This window comes from Ammospiza nelsoni, chromosome 9 (genome assembly GCF_027579445.1).
Source record: "Ammospiza nelsoni isolate bAmmNel1 chromosome 9, bAmmNel1.pri, whole genome shotgun sequence".
In the NCBI taxonomy this organism is placed as follows: Eukaryota; Metazoa; Chordata; class Aves; order Passeriformes; family Passerellidae; genus Ammospiza; species Ammospiza nelsoni.
Window position 1 is genome coordinate 6354257 of NC_080641.1, and position 18559 is coordinate 6372815.

Sequence of the window (18559 nt, forward strand, 5' to 3'; positions counted from 1 at the left end):
GAACAGGAGGGAGCCCCTCTCCTGCTGGGGGCTGTGCCTACCTGGCAGTGACACACCATGGCACAGGAGGGCTGGCATGCCCGGGCTCTGCGTGTGCTGCGAGAGGAGCGGGATTTGCCTGCTGCCAGTCGCTGCTGTAGCTACCTAGAGGCTGCTCAAGGTCAAGAGGAGAGTTACAGATTCCTTCTTCTTCAGCGAGCCCTGGATACAGACCCAAAAAAGGGAACCCAGCGATTGTGGTGAGCAGCTGCCCCTTCCGTGAGCCACGGCCACGCCACGGTGCCAGTGTCATTGCAGCACTGGCTGTGACCCCCAGGGTGACCACAAATCCCTCTCCTATTCCACTGCTGCCCAGAGCCATTTCGGAGCTTAATGGCCACTCTGTGGGTCAGACCAACTTTCGTCAAAGCTGCGCAACTCCATCTGCAATTTAAATCCTCCAGGGGCTGCAGAGCAGGCAGCTGAGGCAGAGGGTACAAATTCCCCTGGGATTATCAGCACAGGGAACAGGGAGCCCAGAGCATTCCTGCAGGGCTTGGAGCAGGAATGCCTTTGCACTTCTCTGTTTCTTTTTAAGACAGGCTGGCTGGCAGGTAAGGTAATCGTGGCATAAGCCAAGTCATGTGGATGTTAAGAGTTTGCAGATGAGCCACAGGACAAGCTATTTGCAGCACAGGCACAAGGCTGCCAGCCCTGAGGATTTTGTTGGAAGCCTCTCTCCCTCCTGCTTTTCTTAAACCTCTTGGCTGATGACATCTTGTAACTGTGAAACACCACCAGCTCCCATTTTAATGGGGTTCCAGCTTTCCTGATCATAAAGGAGAAAGCTGGAACATTTGACTCCAGCATATTTGTCCTAAGGACCCCCAGATCAAGGCAGGTTATCTGGGATAAAGGCAAAGTTTATCTGGGACAACATGTAAAACCAGGGATGCAAGGTAGGCATTGGGGTGTGGGCTGAGCTGAGGTCTGAATGCCTGAACCACCATCAATGCCACTGAAAATTACTGCAAGAAAACACAATTTATTCTGAGCAAGCCAATACAAAACTGTTGAAATCAGCAGTTCCTCCAAGGTGAGGAAAACAGAGAAGTGCCGTGGTCCTCACTGACCAGGTACAGACACACAAAAAGCACCTCAGAATGTTCAAAAGCACTTTGCCTTCTGTGAGAGGAGCAGGGGTGAGCACTGCAGAGCCTCCAGCACATCTGCCTGGCAGAATTCCCTGGCTGGGAGGTGAGGCATTTGGGATCTGGGCAGCTGCTGCCCCTGGAAGCTTTCTCTGAGAAAAGTGCGTGGATCCTCTGTGGAACCAAAATCACGGCAGACCGAGACTCTGAGTGGAGTCACGGGGAGGGTCTGATGCCCCAGTCTTTGTCAGACAAAGTGCCAGGATTTCCCTTACTGCTGGGGCCGTTTAACAAACTCTGCCTGCTCAGCTCTCCTAACCCCTGTGCGGGCATCGCTGCCAGTGCCCCTGTGCACCCAGCCCTGTGCCAGGCACCCCGCCCCACCAGCAGCTGGGGCTGGGTTCCCACATCTGGGGGAGACACTGGGGACAAAGAGGGGCAGGGCATGGTCAGAAACCAGGCAGGACTGCAGGAAACCTTGCAGAGCTCTCCACTTCCAGTGTCTTCTCTGGGTGGGGAGCTGGGGCTCAGGTGGTGTGTGCTAGGGCTGCATGAAGATGAAGCAATGCTCAAACACATTTCTAACTCCTCATAAATAAAGGATTTATAGCCTAACGACAGGATCATGAAGATAATGGGGAGCTAATTGAGGGACTTTGGCGTGGGGACACAGTGGGGCACCTGTCCCTGTCCCCTTTCTGCTCTGCTCTGTGCATTCCCTGCTGGCACAGGCAGCTCAGGGAAGTTTGTCCCTCACCTTCCTGGCAGCAAAATCCACTCTGTCCATCCAGATTCAGTCACTCCCAGCCTCTATCATGCAGAGGACCCACTGGTGTCTGCTCTCAGCCCTTTTATCTCCCCAGCAGAGCTGCCATGAGATGCTTTCTCCCACGAGCAGCTGAGTCCATGCGCACCATGAGAGCAGAGAGAAGAGCAATCAGCAGGTTCCCCAGAGCTGCAGCAGGGGAGCAAAGCCTTCCCTCTCCCTGGCTGGATTCTCCCACTGAGCCTCAGCTGCCAGCTGGAGCTGCTGGCTCCCAAAAGCTGTGCCAGGGAGGCCGTGGAGCCCGTCCCTGTGCTGGGGCTCGGAGGCTTTGCTCACGCCAAGGGAAACAAAGTGGAGGATGAGCCACTTCAGGGTCAGGGGTGATAAGTAATGCTCAGCTCCGAGGGGAGCTGCAAGTGGCAGCTCTTGGTGAAACACCAGAATTCCTCCTGAGTTTGCACACTGGGGGCCTGGCCTCGCCCTCAGCAGGTGAGGAGCTGCAGGGAGGGCGGTGGGCCAGGAGCAATCCCATGGAATGGCCATGGTGGCTGTGAGGCACAGCCGCCTGCCCACGAGCAGCTGCTGGAGCAGAGAGGGAGGCTCTGGCAGCTGTGCAGGATGGAGGGGGACTTGCCAAGGGGTTACACTGGAATACCTGGAAAAATCATAATGGGGTTAGGGCACTGGCTGTCCAGCCCCACGCCTGGGAGGGACTCCAGATTTGGAGAATTACAAGGGGAAAACAGTGAGGTTTATTCATTGCCCCTCTCTCCCCCAGCCCCGGTACAATCCTGCCTTCACGGGCCAGGCTGCCGTGTCAGCACTGCACACAAAGGGCTCTCAGTCCTCGGAGCCCGAGCCAGGGCAGAAGGATTTTTAACGCTTTAAATGATAGCCGAGGACTGGGAGGGATCTTGGGGCTGAATCCAGCTGCTGTCCTCCTGAGACCTCTTCCGTGGGAACGCAGGTCTCCTCTCGGAGCAGCTGCGGGGGTGAGCCGTGGGGCAGTGAGCTGGTCCGTCTGTCCAGAAGCTCCCCTGCTCACTGGGGCATGGGATTTCCCATCCCGCTGGGCACAGCCCGGATCTGCTGCCTGCCCCCCAGATCTGGGCGAAGGGCAGCGCAGCGCGGCAGCTGCAGAGCCCCTGTCCTCTCCTGTTCCTGCCACCGCTGCCACCACCCGGCTGGGGGACACCGTGTCCTGCTGCCCTCGCTCTCCACTGCCCCGCCCTTGCTGCCATGCGCTCCCATCCCCACTGCCTCCCACCTTCCTTCCGTGACCCCCACGGTGCAGCTCTTCAGTCCCCATTGCCCTCATCGCCCCCAGCCCCGGGACCAGCCTCGCTTCCCCATTCCCCCATTCCCGGATCCATCCCCGGTCCATTCCCCGCTCCATTCCCGCTCTATCCCAGCTCCATCCCGCTCCATCCCCGCCCAATCCCCGCTTCATCCCGCTCCATCCCCGGTTCATCCCTGCTCCATTCCCACTCCATCCCGCTCCATGCCCGGTCCATCCCTCCATTCTCGCTCCATTCCCAGGTCCATCCCCGCTCCGTCCCGCTCCATCCCCGCTCCATCCCGCTCAATTCCCCCTCCATCCCGCTCCATCCCCGCTCCATCCTGCTCCATCCCTGCTCCATCCCCGGGTCCATCCCGCTCCATCCCGCTGCATCCTGCCCCATCCCCGTTCCATCCCTGCTCCATCCCCGCTCCATCCCAGCTCCAGCCCAGCTCCATCCCCTCTCCATCCCCGCTCCATCCCGCTCCATCTCTCTCTATCCCTTCTCCATCCCGCTCCATCTCTCTCTATCCCTTCTCCATCCCGCTCCATGCCCGTTCCCGCCCCTCTTTCCCGCTGTCGGGCGCCCCCTGCCGGCGGTCCGGGCGGGCGGGGCGGGGCGCGGCGGAGGAAGCGGGGGAGGCGCGCGCGGCCGTGTCCCTCCGCGCGGGGCGGGCGCCCAGATCCCTCCGCCGAGCCGGTGGCGGCGGGAGCGGCCGTGGCCATGGCCCGCGGAGCGGGGCCCGCGCTCGCCGCGCTCCTCGCCCTGGTGCTGGCCGTGCTCCGCCGCGCCGAGCCCGCCGCCGGTGAGTGCCCGGGGGGCGCGGGTGGGCGGTGGGGGGAGGCTGCGGCGGGGCGCCGAGCGAGGGGCGGCGCGGGGCGCACCGGCCGCTCTCCGCCGTTCGCCTCCCCCGCGCTGCCGCCGGGGACGGGCACCCGCGGCCGGGTGACACCGCGCGGGGGGCCCGGCGCCGCCGCCGCTTTGTGCAGCGGCCCCCGGAGGGGCGGCGGCGGCGGCGGCTGAGCCCCGTGGGAACGGCGCTGCCGGAGCCCCCGGAGCCGCCCCGCGCTGCCCGGCCGGGATGCGCCGGGCCCGGGGAGCGAGCTGCGGAACGGGCAGCGAACGGGAGGAGAGGGCGTGCGGGGCTCGGCGCTCCGCATACCTGCGCCGCGGAGCTTTGTGTGCGGGGACATTCCTGCACACGCTCGGGGAATCTCTGCCGCGCCTCCTCCTCCTCCTCCTCCTCCTCCCGCTGCTGCTGCGATAAAGCCATGTGTGCACATCTGAGGGAAGTGCCGCTTTTGGGCACTGTTCCCCTGCACGCTGGCGTTATGTGCGAGGCTTGTTCATAGCCACAAGCGAGGGGGTCTGGTGGAGATTGATCTCATGGCATTTGCGCAGCTCCCGCTCCCTCAGTGAATCCTGCGCGGTCCTGCACCGCGTTAAAGCTATCGAGGAGCAGCAGTCATTGATTGTTGCGTGCCTTCTCATTCCTTCTTTTTGCTCTTGAGTGGTTAGGCTGCTCTTTGTATGACTTGAGAAGAGTGCAGCGATGGGAGAAAGTATTAGTGGAAGTCGTTTAGGCGTGAGCGAGCAAGACATTGGTATTTTCAGTACTTTTGTTGTTCAGTATGGTTTTGGAGTGGAAATTGTTGGATGCGGCGTTATAACCACTTCTTGCTGGTTTGGATGCAGAATAGTTGGGTCAGTCAATCGATCTGGTTTGACTTCGAAATGGCCAGATTAAAAATGGTCAGTATTTGTCTCCTGGGAGAAATGTTGGGTTTTTTTCCAGTAATCCCCTCTGAAAGCCGATTTAGTTTTGCTAATATGTTGCAAGAAGGTGCTTGGAGTTTTTTAAAAAAGCTGTTTCACAAATGTGTTTTGGCTAGGCTTGTTCAAAAGGAGAATTAAAGGGCCTTTCAGGGGTAGGTGTCTCAGAAATATGCTTTTGTGGTAGCATGGACTTGTGGTGCCTAGTAGCACCGTCATTTCTGGAAATGGCTTACCCAGTCCACTAAGATGGCAAACCACTAATTTTGCAAAGACTAAATGTCGTGTCCACTTAGTGAAACTGTACTTTCATAGGAACACTTTGGCAGCTTATTGCTGGCCCTTTCCCTGAGGGGCCGAGAGAAGCAGCTGTGGCATCATCTGTTGTCACTTGCCTGGGTACTCTCGCCTGAGGTCCTCCCATGCTGCGGAGATTTTTTGCCTTTGTGGGCGAAATCTCTTCCTGGTGCTGAACAAAGGCTGGTCGGCAGAGGTGACAAATCCAGGCTGAAAGTGACTCCTGTCGTTGTGAGATGCTGACCTGCATCTGCTCGGTATCGCTCCCTGGGAGTGGGAGCTGCGCCTTGAATTAATGGGAAAGGGAGAGATGAAGTCACCGAAAGGGTATTTTCGGGTGCACATTCAACTGGCTTGATGCTCTTGTGCAAGAGAGGGCAGGTACCTGATGTCAGCCCTCTTGGTCAATAAAGAGGAGGCTCCTGGATGCGCGGAGCTCTTTGCTTTGCGCTGCTCAGCCCTGTCTCATCATGCAAGCACCCGGCTGCAGCAACTCGCTTTTCCAGTTTGGTTTTGCAAAGGGCTGCACTTGGAGGTGCAGTAAGCTGGGGTGGGGCAGCGACACCTGCGCTTTTGGTGAGGATCCTCACCCGATAATTGCTGTGAACCATTCCCGTCTCTTCTGGCCCGGCTGTCAAGCCCACCCTAATTACCCGCTGTCGTTAATTACCGCTGGTGCTGTGTCTCACCAGGCTGCCTGCCAGTCGTGTTTCGGACAGGTTACAATCCACCTTCACTCGGTGCTGTGCTGGCGTGGACTGCAGTCTGAGGTCTTTGGTATTCACCCAGTGAAATTTGGAGGACTTCAGATAACGCTGACAGTCCTTGATATGGATTTGCTTATGGGAGAGCAAGTTCGACTTGATTTTTTTGAAGGTGTTGCCATCTATCAAATTTGTTCTTATCAAAGATGCTGATTTAGACTTTCAAAAGGGAGCGTTATGAAAATCTGGCTCGCTCGCATCACTTCCTGCAGGGCATCACTTAGTCAGATTATAAATACGTGAAGATCCTCCTGCTCCTGTTCTCAGGACTTGAATCCTTGGGAAAGGAGGACTCACGCCTCTGGTGGCATTTGGCATTTGAATGTCTTTCAGTGGATGGGTTGGGTTTTTGTCAGCTTCCACAGCTACTTCCCTCCCTAATTTTTTTTTTTTTTTTAATTATTTGCTGCTGTTGCAATAAGTGGGTGATTCCCTTTGGCAGATGCTGTTCGGGTTCTCCCATTTCCCAAACTGGTGTCTGTGCCACGGAGAGTATGGGTGGCTGCCTTTGAGCCCAGGACCAGGAGCAGATGGAAAAGCAGCAGCAGGACTCTGGCGGCCTGTTTCTGCTGGGAATCTGTTTAACTCAGCATCAAACCCAAGCAGTCATTGTAACTGCCCAGGTAGTACGGTAACTGTGCAGCATCTCCAGCTGCAACATCGTTTCCTTTGAGTTTGTACTCTTGGCCAGTGGCTCTTCAGTGGAGCATGGGTACAGTGATGATTGTCACCCCTCCTTTGGGACACCTTAGGGAAACAGCATCCACCTTATGGGAGAAAGAGCTTTCCTAAGCACGTGTTAGAAAGTAATTTTGTGGATTTTTTTATGCCCTCAGTTTCTCTGAATTCGTTTTGGAATCGTCTCTCCAGCAGAAGTGGAGGGCTTGTCTAGAAGAAGTAGTGCTTGTATCATTCTGAGCAGGGTCATCTGAGATCTGCAGAAATAATCGTCTGTTCTGTTTAGAAAATAGTCTGTTCCTAGGGCACATGTCCTTTTTTTAGACTGCCATGGGGATGAAAAAAGAGCTTTGTATCTCAGAATGGCACGGGCGCCTGCTGTTTGTTCCATGCAGCAAGCAAGCCCTGCTCCCGCTCTGCCGAGGCACCGGGACAGCATTGCTGCACTGCCCAGTGTTCATTTAAGGATAAAATTTAACATTGCTGCGCTGCTCAGCCTTCACTTTAATGATAAAATTTAACATTTCTGCATGGGCACCATGCTCAGTGTTCACTTTAATGATAGACTTTAACATTTCTGCATGGGCACACATGCTCAGTGTTCATTTTAATGATAGAATTTAACATTTCTGCACGGGGACCATGCTCAGTGTTTACTTTAATCATAAAATTTAACATTTCTGCACAGGCACACATGCTCAGCCCTTACTGTAAGAATAAAGATTTCACATTTCTGCACGGGCACACATGCTCAGCGTTCACTTTGCTATTAAAGTTTTAACATTTGTGCACGGGCACGCATGCTCAGTGTTCACTTTATTAATAAAGATTTCACATTTCTGCACAGGCACAGATGCTCAGCTTTCTTTTTAGTAAAGTTTTAACATTTGTGCATGGCCACACATGCTCAGCGTTCACTTTAATAATAAAGATTTCACATTTCTACACGGGGACCATGCTCAGCCTTCACTTTAATGATAAAATTTAACATTTCTGTATGGGCACATATGCCCAGTGTTCACTTTAATAATAAAATTTAACATTTCTGCACTGCTTAGCCTTCACTTTATTACTAAAGATTTCACATTTCTGCATGGGCACCATGCTCAGTGTTCACTTTAATAATAAAATTTAACATTTCTGCATGGGCACACATGCCCAGTGTTGACTTTAGTGATAAAATTTAACATTTCTGCACGGGGACCATGCCCAGTGTTCACTTTAATGATAAAGATTTAACATTTCTGTATGGGCACACATGCTCAGTGTTCACTTTAATAATAAAATTTAACATTTCTGCACTGCTCAGCCTTCACTTTAATAAGAAAGATTTCACATTTCTGCATGGACACCATGCTCAGTGTTCAATTTAATGATAAAGTTTTAACATTTCTGCATGGGCACACATGTTCAGCCTTCACTTCAATGATAAAATTTAACATTTCTGCATGGACACCATGCTCAGTGTTTACTTTATTATTAAAGATTTCACATTTCTGCACAGGCACAGATGCTCAGCCTTCTTTTTAGTAAAGTTTTAACATTTGTGCATGGCCACACATGCTCAGCATTCACTTTAATGATAAAATTTAACATTTCTGCACGGGCACACATGCTCAGCGTTCACTTTAATGATAAAATTTAACATTTGTGCATGGGCACACATGCCCAGTGTTCACTTTAATAATAAAATTTAACATTTCTGCACGGGCACACATGCTCAGCGTTCACTTTAATAAAGATTTAGTCCTGCAGAATGACGGAACACTTGGGAGAAGAGGCGAGCATGGCTCCTGCCTGCCAGATTGCCATGGAAACACCAATACCTCTTCAGCTCTTTAATTGCCTTCCCTACATTTTTTTTGTTGAAAACTTTTTTTTTTTTTTTTTTTTTTTTCCCTCCTAACTAAGTGCTTTATGTTGCACTTCTGGATTTTAGGCATTTTGGCTTTGTTTGGAAAACTGCAAATGGGGAAAGGCAGAGGACAGTAGGGGAGATGGAGAGCACAGTGACTGACAGTCTTTCAAACTGTGCTGCAAGTTCATCCTAAATTCAGTTTCTATTACAATGGGAGTTTTTATCTATAGCTTTTCAGCAGCAGTGTCACATGAACTGTAGCTGCATCTGATATACGTATCCGTGTTCCTGCAGCTTCCTGGGCCTGAGACCCCAAGAATGAAATAATTCAACCATACCTGTGAATCTACAGAATGGTTCCCAGCTCTGTTCTTAGGAGGGTTAGTTAGTAGTTTTTGCTGGTGTTTGGAATAGAGATTTGAGGCAGATGATGGCAGGGCACGAGGTTCTTCATGTCCAAGAGCTTTGTGTAGTCAGATTGGCTGTTGGCATCCTCCAATTAAAAAAAAAACAACCAAAGCAAAACTGATTAGTTTCTTCATATTTACAGGCTTGGTCTTCTGAAATCCACTTAAATATTTTTCTTTTCAAAATTTTTTGCACTTGTCTAGAGTGTTAGTGAAGGAAACCAGTTTAGATATTAAAGTTTTCTCTCCCAAAAGGTGTTGGTTGAGTGCCTTCACACTTCTCTGAGCTCTGCTTTGCTTCTCAGTTGATGAGTCTTGCATTATCCAATTGATTTCAGGCTTTTGTGTGTAAAAACAGTGGAGATGTCTTAATCTGATTAAAGCAATTCACTTTGCAGACTGTTTCCATGCCCTGTAGACAAGCTTTGTCTTTAACTACTACCCTCAGTGTGTGAAGTGCTAACTGGTCAGCTTGTTTAAATTCCCCAAATGTTAATGGTTTCTAAATCTGAGCGGGGCATGAGGCTTTGCTGCTTTTTCACAGTGAAGATTTTTACCAGTTTGCTTCCTTCCCCCCCTGCATGTGCCTGCCATAGGAAAAAAAGAAAAAGAAAAAGCTATTTTCCTATTTTCAGCTAGCTGGTATTTACTAGTGGTTCCTTCCCTGCTATACAATCTCACTGGAGCTGTAATCTCTTGAGGTTAGTGAGCAGCGCAATTAGTCCTTTGTGGTTTTCCTCCAAAATTTGGTTATCTTTGGGTATTCTCCCCATATGCACGGTGCTTCTTACTCCTTACCAGCCCTCCCAGCAGTTGTGTGCCGTGCTGCTGTGGAATTTTGTCCCTTTCTGCGCAGGGAGGACCTTCCTGCAGAATGTACCTCACGTTTCAGCATTAACCGCGCTCTTCACGCTCTGTTTTTCCCGGAGGGAACCAGCAGCTGTCTTTCCCTCCCCTGGAATTTGAGACCCCCTTGATTTGTTGTGTAACTGGTGCTGCTGGCCGTGCTCCTCTGAGCTGATCCACCTCTGTGGAGCAGCCCTGAGCTGGGATTTTCCATGCCCCGTCTTGTGCTGCTGTTGTTTGAGGGCTCCAAATCCTTTTTCCTCCTCTCCCTTCGCGCACAATGGGTAGCACAGTTGAACTGACAGCCTGATTCTCGTGAATCTCAATCGAGACAGAAAATTCACTGCCTGCATAGAGGTTGTAGGAACCTACTTTGTCCTTCACTTTCTGTCTAGTCTTAAATGTGTTTTTAGCTTGACTTTTTTTCCTACATTCAAGTAGGTTGTTTTCCATCCACTCCCACAAGAAAGCTTTTGAACCTATGGGCAAGGTTTAACCATGTGGGGCAAAGGTCTGGGCTCTGATTCTGAGTTTCTATGAACATAATGAAACATTTATGGGCAGAAGGAGGAGAGAGGCACATGCAGTGTCCTCCCTGGAGAAAGCTGTACCAGCAGCTCAGCTGTGTGCTCTGCCAGGACATCACTCTCCCCTTACTTAAAATAAAACCTTTGGCCAGAGCCTGCACCTCCTGAAATGCAGGATAATCAGCCACAGAACTACAGGAAATCAGCTTTATAATGTCTTTCTCACAGCATTAATTGTTTTGGTATTTTTCAAATCTATTTCTGTTTGACTTTCTCTGAACTTGTGGGCAAGGAGTTTATTGGCATTACTTTCCTTTGGGTAGTTAGAACAAAGCCCTTTCAGACTTGCTCTGGTTATGGCTCGAGTTCCCTATAGCAAAGTTCTCTCAAAAGCTGAACTCTGACACAGCTTCTGATCTTAATCCTGCACTATTTCTTTTAAATTTATAGCCCAGAAAATATTTGAATTTATAGTCGGCAGATGACGTGTGGAAACCAAATCACAACATCCAGAAAATCTTGGCGTCGTAAAGAACACTGAGGCAGAAACAAAACTTTTCTTTCCCCCCTAGATTTTAACTGTCTCTTTAGCCAAAAAGAAAAATTAAATCTAGTCATAATTGTGCCCCAGTTGTGGCTTCAGATTTGGATGTCGAAAATTCCAGCGTTCCCTATAGTGTGTGTTGTGCTCATTTTACAGCGGTGGTTATCTGGTTTTGGAAAATGGTCTTGGTGGGATGTGAAATGCCAGGTTAGGGTTTGCATCTCAGTGCAGGCAAGGGTTGGTATGGACTCCAGGCTGGGTCTGTTCCTCTTGGCTGCACTCAGGAGCCCTTTCCTGAGAATCCTTCAGCCTTGGTTGCAGTCACTGCTGGAAATCGGGCGCTCCTTTCTGGCAGGGCCTGCCCTCTCCAGGAGAAACCAGTCTTTTGAAAACCAGGGGGTGTCTTCCCAATATCCCTGTGATGTGCCTAAAATTCACGAGGCCAACCTACCTTCTGGCAGGCCAGAAAACCACCAACAAGTCAGCGTTTCTGTTTGTGTTAAACGCAGAAGAAAACTGTCAAAAGCAGCTGTCAGAGCCTTGACAATGTGCTGATGCTGTCTATAGATGGCTTCTAGAAAAGTGGCTTTATCTTTTCTAGGCAAGGCTGCCTTCTCTCATGCTGTACACACCAGAGTATTCCCAGCTCACACAGTGCTTGCAGCAAAACAAGCTTTTTGTGCTGGCTGAGGTAGGAGGTAGTTTCTGGCACTTTCCACTCTTGATCTCAACATGGTAGAGTAGCAGAGAAGTAGCTTTTGAAGTGATTTGTGTTGAAATGCCTTGGTTTTGCATGTGTTGTGAAATTTTTATGAAAGATATAGTGAAATACAGGAAGACAGTGCTTTGTGCACAGAAATGCTAATTTTACTGTGAGAACTGTAGTCTTCTATTTCCCTTGTGATTTCTTTTTTTTTCCAAGAGAAGTCACATGACTCTTTACTTATTTTAATATAGAATATGGCTACATTTACATTCATTTCAGCTGTAGTTGCATTTCAAAGCATGTCTATTCAGTCTAAAGCTGAAAAAGTACAAAGTATTTTTGTGTTTGTTTTCTTAGCTTCTTTCACTTCTGAATTACTATAGAGAAAATATATCCCATTGTCTCAGTGGAGGAACTCTAAAGGCTGGTAGTAGTTTTATGACCTGCTAAGCAGCAGTTCAAGGTGGGAATAATTTGTCAAAAACCCCAGGAAAATTAATCATTACTTTGCTAAAGCCTCTCTGCTGTGTCTGTATTTGCCTCTAGCAAACCAAGTTGGAATCCTTGGTTGGGATCCTCCTTGCTGTGACCCCTCCAGGCTCTTGTTCCCCTCTGTGTGCCTGTGCTGGGAGGTGTTTTTGGCCAAGTGCTGGTTAAGCTTTTACCATGTGGGTTACAAAATCAACTGGCCGCTCAGTTCTCACTGGGGACGCGGGTACTCGACGAGATTACAAAATTGTGTTTGAAAGCGCGAGCACAAAAGAAATAATCCTCTGAGTGTTTGCTTCGCTGGCTCGATTGGTGCGAGAAGAATGGAAATTCAAGGTGCTGGGGTGGGAATCCCAAGGCTGGTTCCCCTCCTGGCTCTCTGCAGTGTGGCACAGCTCGCTTTAACCCACCCTGGAGAGCCCTGGGTGGGTGGTGGGAGTCCCTGAATCCCAGCGCTCTCCCTTGGCCACAGAGCATTTTCTCTTGGACACGGTGCAACCCAGCCCTGCTAACTAGAGCTAATCTTTGCTGTGAGCACAAGCTGCTGCCGTGGTAGACAGCAGCAGATGAGGTTTGGAGTCAGAGCCGCGTGGAGGTTGCGGTTAAATGGGACAGAAATGGTCAGACAGGTGCAAGTGAGCCCTGCCTGCTGTGGGGAATGCCGTGCACAATCCCTGGCAGTGTTTCTGTCGCTTGGTAACCCTGACCTGGGGGTTATCTCGGAGGGGCTCAGAGTGGAATTTTGTTCATTTCCTGAGAGCTCTGCAGAAGCAGCGCCATCCAAGTGCCCCTTTTTCAGAAATCGAGTTAACAGCAGCAAGCATGCTTGTGTTGTGGGGAACACTGATACTCCTCCCGGGGATCTGGGTTGAATTTAACTGTATTCTCTGTAGGGATTGCAAGTGAAACGTTCCTATAGTGCCTCGTAGTGCGTGTGACCTGTTTATGTGCTCAGGGTTATTGAGAAATAACACTTCAAGCCCTGGACTGCAGAAGTAGAGTCTGTTCCAAGCTGTCCAGTTGCTGGACTGAATTTGCTCTGGTTGCAGGGAGAGCTTAGTGGGACTGCCGTGTTAACTCTTCCCAGCCCCATTCCTTGGTCACCAGCACATCAACCTCAGGGGTGGTTTGCACCAGTTCTCCCTGATGCCCCTTGCTGAGTTTGTATTGAAAATTTAGTACCACTTGAGGAGAGGAAAACCATCTTTATTTAAAAAAAAAGAAGGGGAGGCAGTCAACCCTCCAACAGCTGGCTGACAAGTGGGCAGTTTGAGTGGTTGGATGTTATTGATGTCTTTAGGTGCCTTTAATTAAGGTTGGCTAAATGCTTTCCCAAATGCAATAAGGCTGTGGAAAGGGGGTCTCTAAAGGCATGGAAGGGTGTGAGGTTGGGGCCAGGAGACAGAACTGGAGGCTGGGAAGAGCTTGTGATTTTTCTTCTGTGGATAAGCTCAGGACAGGACCCAGCTGATGTGGTTCTGAGAGCTTTATCTGGTAGTTTGGTGCTATTCAAATGGCAGGCTGTGGTGTGGGTGGAACAGCTCAATTTTTGTGGTTCCAAAAGAGTTCCCATCCTTCTGGTCACGTTGGAGTGCTGCTTCAGGTCCCTGTGAAGGGAAGAGCACTTGCCAGAGCTGGAGGTTCCATCAGGACAGACCTCACTAGAGCTTCCTGTAGACTTGGGTACAAACTGGCTGGCCCTGAGCTGTGTCATGCTTAATGCCTTTTTAAAAACACAGCAGCAAAAACGTCAAGTGTGAGTTACAGAGCATCTCCTTAGGAATACCAAACTCTCTGCTGAAAGTTGTCAACTGCTCTGGTGGTTTCCATTTATTTGCCAACACGATCCTGCCTGAAGGCAGAGGGCCACAGCAGTACCTGTTGCAGCAAATTCTGGGTTGCTGGTGACAATCAGCAGGTCAGCTCATGAGGGACAGATGCCCCTGTTTCAGTGCCAGGTACCCCTTGAGACAGTAAAAAAGAAGAAAAGGATTTGAGACAAAGTATTCCAGAAGAGGGCTTAGGAGTAGCTGCTTTGTATTTCAGAGAATTTCAGTCCAGAATTTTGATCAGAAAGTGGTAACTGAGGACACTTAACCCAAAGTATGCAGGTGCCAACACGAGTGTCTTTGGAGCTTGCTGAAATTGCTTTGAAAACCCACCTTCAAGAAATTCTGGAAAGATTTGGTTGCCTGATGAGCAAATCTGTATTTGATTCTTCTTTCAGTCTGGCTCTTTTGATGCTGCCAGAGATGAAATTCAGCCATGTGATGGTGTCTTTGTTTTTGTTCCAGTCCTATAAAGTTTTCACTCCCCTGAGTACGCTAATGAAGCTTTGACCTGACATGTATTGTAGCTATGGGTTTGATGGTTGTTTTCTTTTCTTTCAGCTCTGCAGTGTATGGATGACTCCAAGCCATGTGTTAATGAGGGAAAGTGCATTCCATATCAAAATGGTACAGGATATTGCAAGTAAGTTGGTTTCATTTCTAATCAATTTAATTACCCATTTTCTTTCCTTCAGGACCTTAGCCAGAAAGGAAATGTGATTTTTTGAGATTTTCTTAAGGGGTTCTTTCAGCATAACAGTTTTAGCACAGTTGGTGTTTCTTTATAATGAATTAATTCTTGTGTGCTAGCTTTTTGTAATTTAGGAGATCTGGGATTCTTGTTCAGTATTTGGGTTTGGATTTTGTCAGCTGGATTTCTTTGCACCAGGTTGGGAACTGAGGTCAAACCCATCGTAGAGGTAAACTCTGTACCTTGTTTCCAGACCCACAAGCTAAGTTGAAACTTGCTCTCCAACTTAATAGCTCACCTTACTTTATAGAGCTGCAGCCTCAATTTAAATATTTTTGAGGTTTTTCAGAACTATTCTCCACTCTGAAGTGTGCCAACTCCCTTCTACTGCTTGAGAGCAAGTAATACATGTGAGTTGCTAAAACACACTAACAACCACCCCCCAACCAAATATCCACATTTGTTTGCATCTTGTAAATTGATTTTGGTAAGTGCTGACACCCATCTTCACTTTGTTGCTGCATGGGAAGCTCATCAGCAGGAGCTTTGGCAGGGTGTGTGTTATCTGGAAAACATCACGTCTATTTAAATGCAGTTCACCTTTCAAGCTGCAGTACTGAGATTTTTTTTTTAAATAAAGTGCTATTTTGCCAAAAAAAAAAAAAAAAAAAGAATCCTCTTTGTTTGGTTGGGTTAATTTACTACGTCTGCAGTAACCAGATTATTTTCTAGAGCTTGTTTACTTCATCAGTTCAAGTTGTGTCATTTTCTAGCATGCTAAGGCATTATCTTAGTGCCAGCATTCTTGAAATATTAGTGAATTTTCTCCTGTTGATTTGGCTTGGCTAACACAGAGCTGTGCTCCTCACACTTCTTTACACTTCCATCTCCCCTAACCGCAACCTTTAATTCTCCATTAATGTGGTGCATAGAGCTTGATGTACTGAAATTGCACCTGTGGCACACAAAGGGGAAATCATAATCTCATTGGAGGCTCTCCTCAGGTTTCAGATCAATACCTGATGTGCAGAAAGGCCACAGAAAAGCAAATATGTAACTTGTTATTCCCTGTAAGTTTCTTTTAAAATTTCTAACTGTTTCTGGTTCCTATTTCTTTCCTTTCCAGGCTTTTATATTGATGTCAGCTTAAAAGAGAGCAGGAACTTTTCCTGCTTTTCACTTCTATTTTGAGACTGAAACAAGAAATCGGTGTCTTCTGTAGGTCTTTCTGGTGTGTCCTTAAGCATGTTAGTCTGGAGCCAAAGTATGTAGGTCACAATAAAGGTAATAAGCAAGACTGCTATTGATGCTGGTGCTGCTTTTACCTTCCTCAGGACATTTTCTCCAGCTTGCATGTTCCTCTTAACCGTGTCTTAGCAATTGTTTTTTACAGCCTCTGTTGGTTCATCTGATTAACTCTGCACTGTTTGTGGTGCAGTCCAGATCTTGACGCATTTCCCTCATTACAATGGCAGCTTTGACCAGCGTTACATTTTTTTTTTTAGCGCACATTTACAATAATAATCATGCCTTCCTTCTTGTTGTGCAAAGTGTTCTTGCTGGTTTTAAACCTACCCCTCCTTCAAGAAACAGCTCAGCTCCTTTGCAGGTGCTGTATTAACTGGAAAGGCTAACAAAGAGCTGTATACAGAGATTACTAAGTGCCTTTTAGTTCTGGCTCAAGAACACATTTTTGCAGAAAGGAAGGAACAAAGTAGCAAAACCCACCTCAATTGTGGAGTGTCTACCTTCAGCAAGCTGATTCTTAGCATCCTGTTTTGGTTTTGACTTTTTTTTTTTTCTTTCCTGCACTATGAGGAACTCTGAATAGGGGAACTTTCTCTCTGGTTTAGTAACCTAAATGACTTTCTGAATTTTTGATGGTTGTGGGTGTAGAAATGTTTTGCTCAGGAAAGTGAATTTATTACTAAAGCAAGTGGCTTGGCTTCTAAGTCTGCAGGATATCTCAATGATTAGCAGCATCTCCACCCCTTCCACTTTCTTGAAGTTATCTGCAGTACTTCCTTTGCTGGGCAATAAGTTATTATAGCTGGCTCTCTTCCTCTTTCTGTATCTCCTCTTGGCTGAGCTCTTTGTTGTAGTGTGTGGTCAGGCCATCCCGTCGGTCTTGCTGTCTCCTAGGTGAACTGCTGAGGGAGAACCTGCCTCAGCAATAACCAAATGTGATAAGATATGAGTAAGGACTGATAACAAAACACCTAGTCTGGGTATTTTGCCCAGCAGTGGATGGCAGCATGCTGCTGAAGCAGCTTCCTTTGAACATCCTGTAGCATCTCCTCCATTAAAAAGGAAAGCTGGTTTTCTGCTGAGAAACCTTCGTGGTGTGTGTCTGGCATCTGTTATGGGAACAGTGAGTGTGACCCCTGTAAGGAAGCTGGGGTTGAGCTTTATCAGATTGCTGCTGTGAGTGCCCTTTAAGCAGCTCTGTTCCCCTGGTGACGCTGCTGGCCCAGGCTGTCCTTCTGTGGCACTGCTCACAAAGTTCCTGCCCTCCTCTGACCTTGGTTTTATATTTAGAAAATTACACATTCCTGTGTTTGCATCTTCCAGAGACAGGATTTTTTTGGTGTGTGAGAGCTCTTTTCTACACTCATTCAGTGACTTTCATGGTGAGGATGCAGGCCTTGGTCCACAGAATATGTCTGTATCTGCAGCAGCACTGGAGGGGACCCATCCTTCCAAGCTTTCTTGGTCCTGCTGTGACAAAAGGCAGGTTCAGTTTGGAATCTGGCTTTGCTCTGCACTGTGATGGGTGAGGTTTTTTCCCCTCAAAGCATCTCTAGGCAGCCTTTTACCCACTGCAGTGTCAAACACGAAGGAACCTTCTTGTATCCTCTCATATCCAAGGAGAAGCAGGGCAACAGTTCCTCATTGCTCCATGCTGATTGTGACCATCTCAGCAAAGCCATTTCTTGTCTCCCTGCTGCTGGATGACTGGGAAGCAGTGGTGGGAAGAGCCCACGGGCAGAGCTGTGATCTTGCAGCGTTTCTGCAGCTGCAGCAGGCTGGGGAGGAAGGTGTGGGCACAGGGAGCTGCTTCCAGGACAAGCAGGGCAGAGATTTTGGCATGGCTGTTTTCTGAGCACGAGGATCTGCTCCCTGCACGTGGGTGCAGGATGGGGCAGTGCCTCTGCTTGGAATGGGGCAGGGCCCAGGAGCACAGAGTCTCCTGACTGACTGATTTCCCCATGTTCCACGGCTGTGGCCTCTCCCAGCTTCCCACCCCTGTGGCAGGGAGCAGAAGCTGTGCCAGGGGAGAAGCAGAAGTGGGGAGGGAGTTGACATAGGGGTGCTGCAAGGTTTAGGGCCTTGCTGCTTCTTGTGCTTGGCAGGCTCTGAGGACTGAATTTCTGACCTTAGGACTGTTGCAATTTGTGTATCCAGAAGGGATAGCTGTACCTCTGTGAAACCAAGAGCTGCTTTAACACTGAGGGCTTCTGTTACTCCTGATGGTGTAACACACCTCAGAGCTCAGCTGATCAAATGGGGACGTGGAGTGCCAAAAGAACAGTCTCCTGCAGCACATCCTAAGCTGCCAGGGTTTGCACAGCTTTGTGTGCCCCTGTCCCTTCAGTTAGCAGCATTTCTCCCACTGTGGGCTGAAGTTTGTCCACCTTTTCCATAGCATGATACAGTTTATGTGTAGACTGGCAGCAGGAGGACCTCCAAAAAATGCCAAACTCAAAGCAGCAATGGCATGGCAGTAAGGGGCTTCTGTCTTAATTCCAGCTGACAGTAACTTCAACTTCCTTGCAAGGTTTTGGCCTACCTTTCCTTCAAGATGGACCTTCATAAATGAATTTTAATTTGGATTTAAGAGGACTTCTGGGGCTGAAGGCAAGATCCAAGACTGCAGAACTGCTTCTGAGGCTGCCTCTGATATCTGCTTGGGATCTGTCTCAAGAGACTAATCACTCCTAGGCTAGTGAATGGGGAATACCCATAGGAGACCT

The 18559-nt window shown here is 49.0% G+C and overlaps 1 protein-coding gene across 1 annotated transcript in view; it reads left to right on the forward strand.

Annotated features, from left to right (window-relative positions):
• The first annotated feature begins 3819 nt into the window (after positions 1 to 3819).
• NOTCH2 (notch receptor 2) overlaps positions 3820 to 18559 on the forward strand; it is a 94745-nt gene continuing 80005 nt past the window's right edge. The window contains exons 1-2 of the mRNA XM_059477973.1: positions 3820 to 3981; positions 14456 to 14537. Of these exons, the coding sequence (XP_059333956.1) occupies positions 3900 to 3981; positions 14456 to 14537 (164 nt within the window). The 5' untranslated portion in view covers positions 3820 to 3899. The remainder of the gene's footprint in view (positions 3982 to 14455; positions 14538 to 18559) is intronic.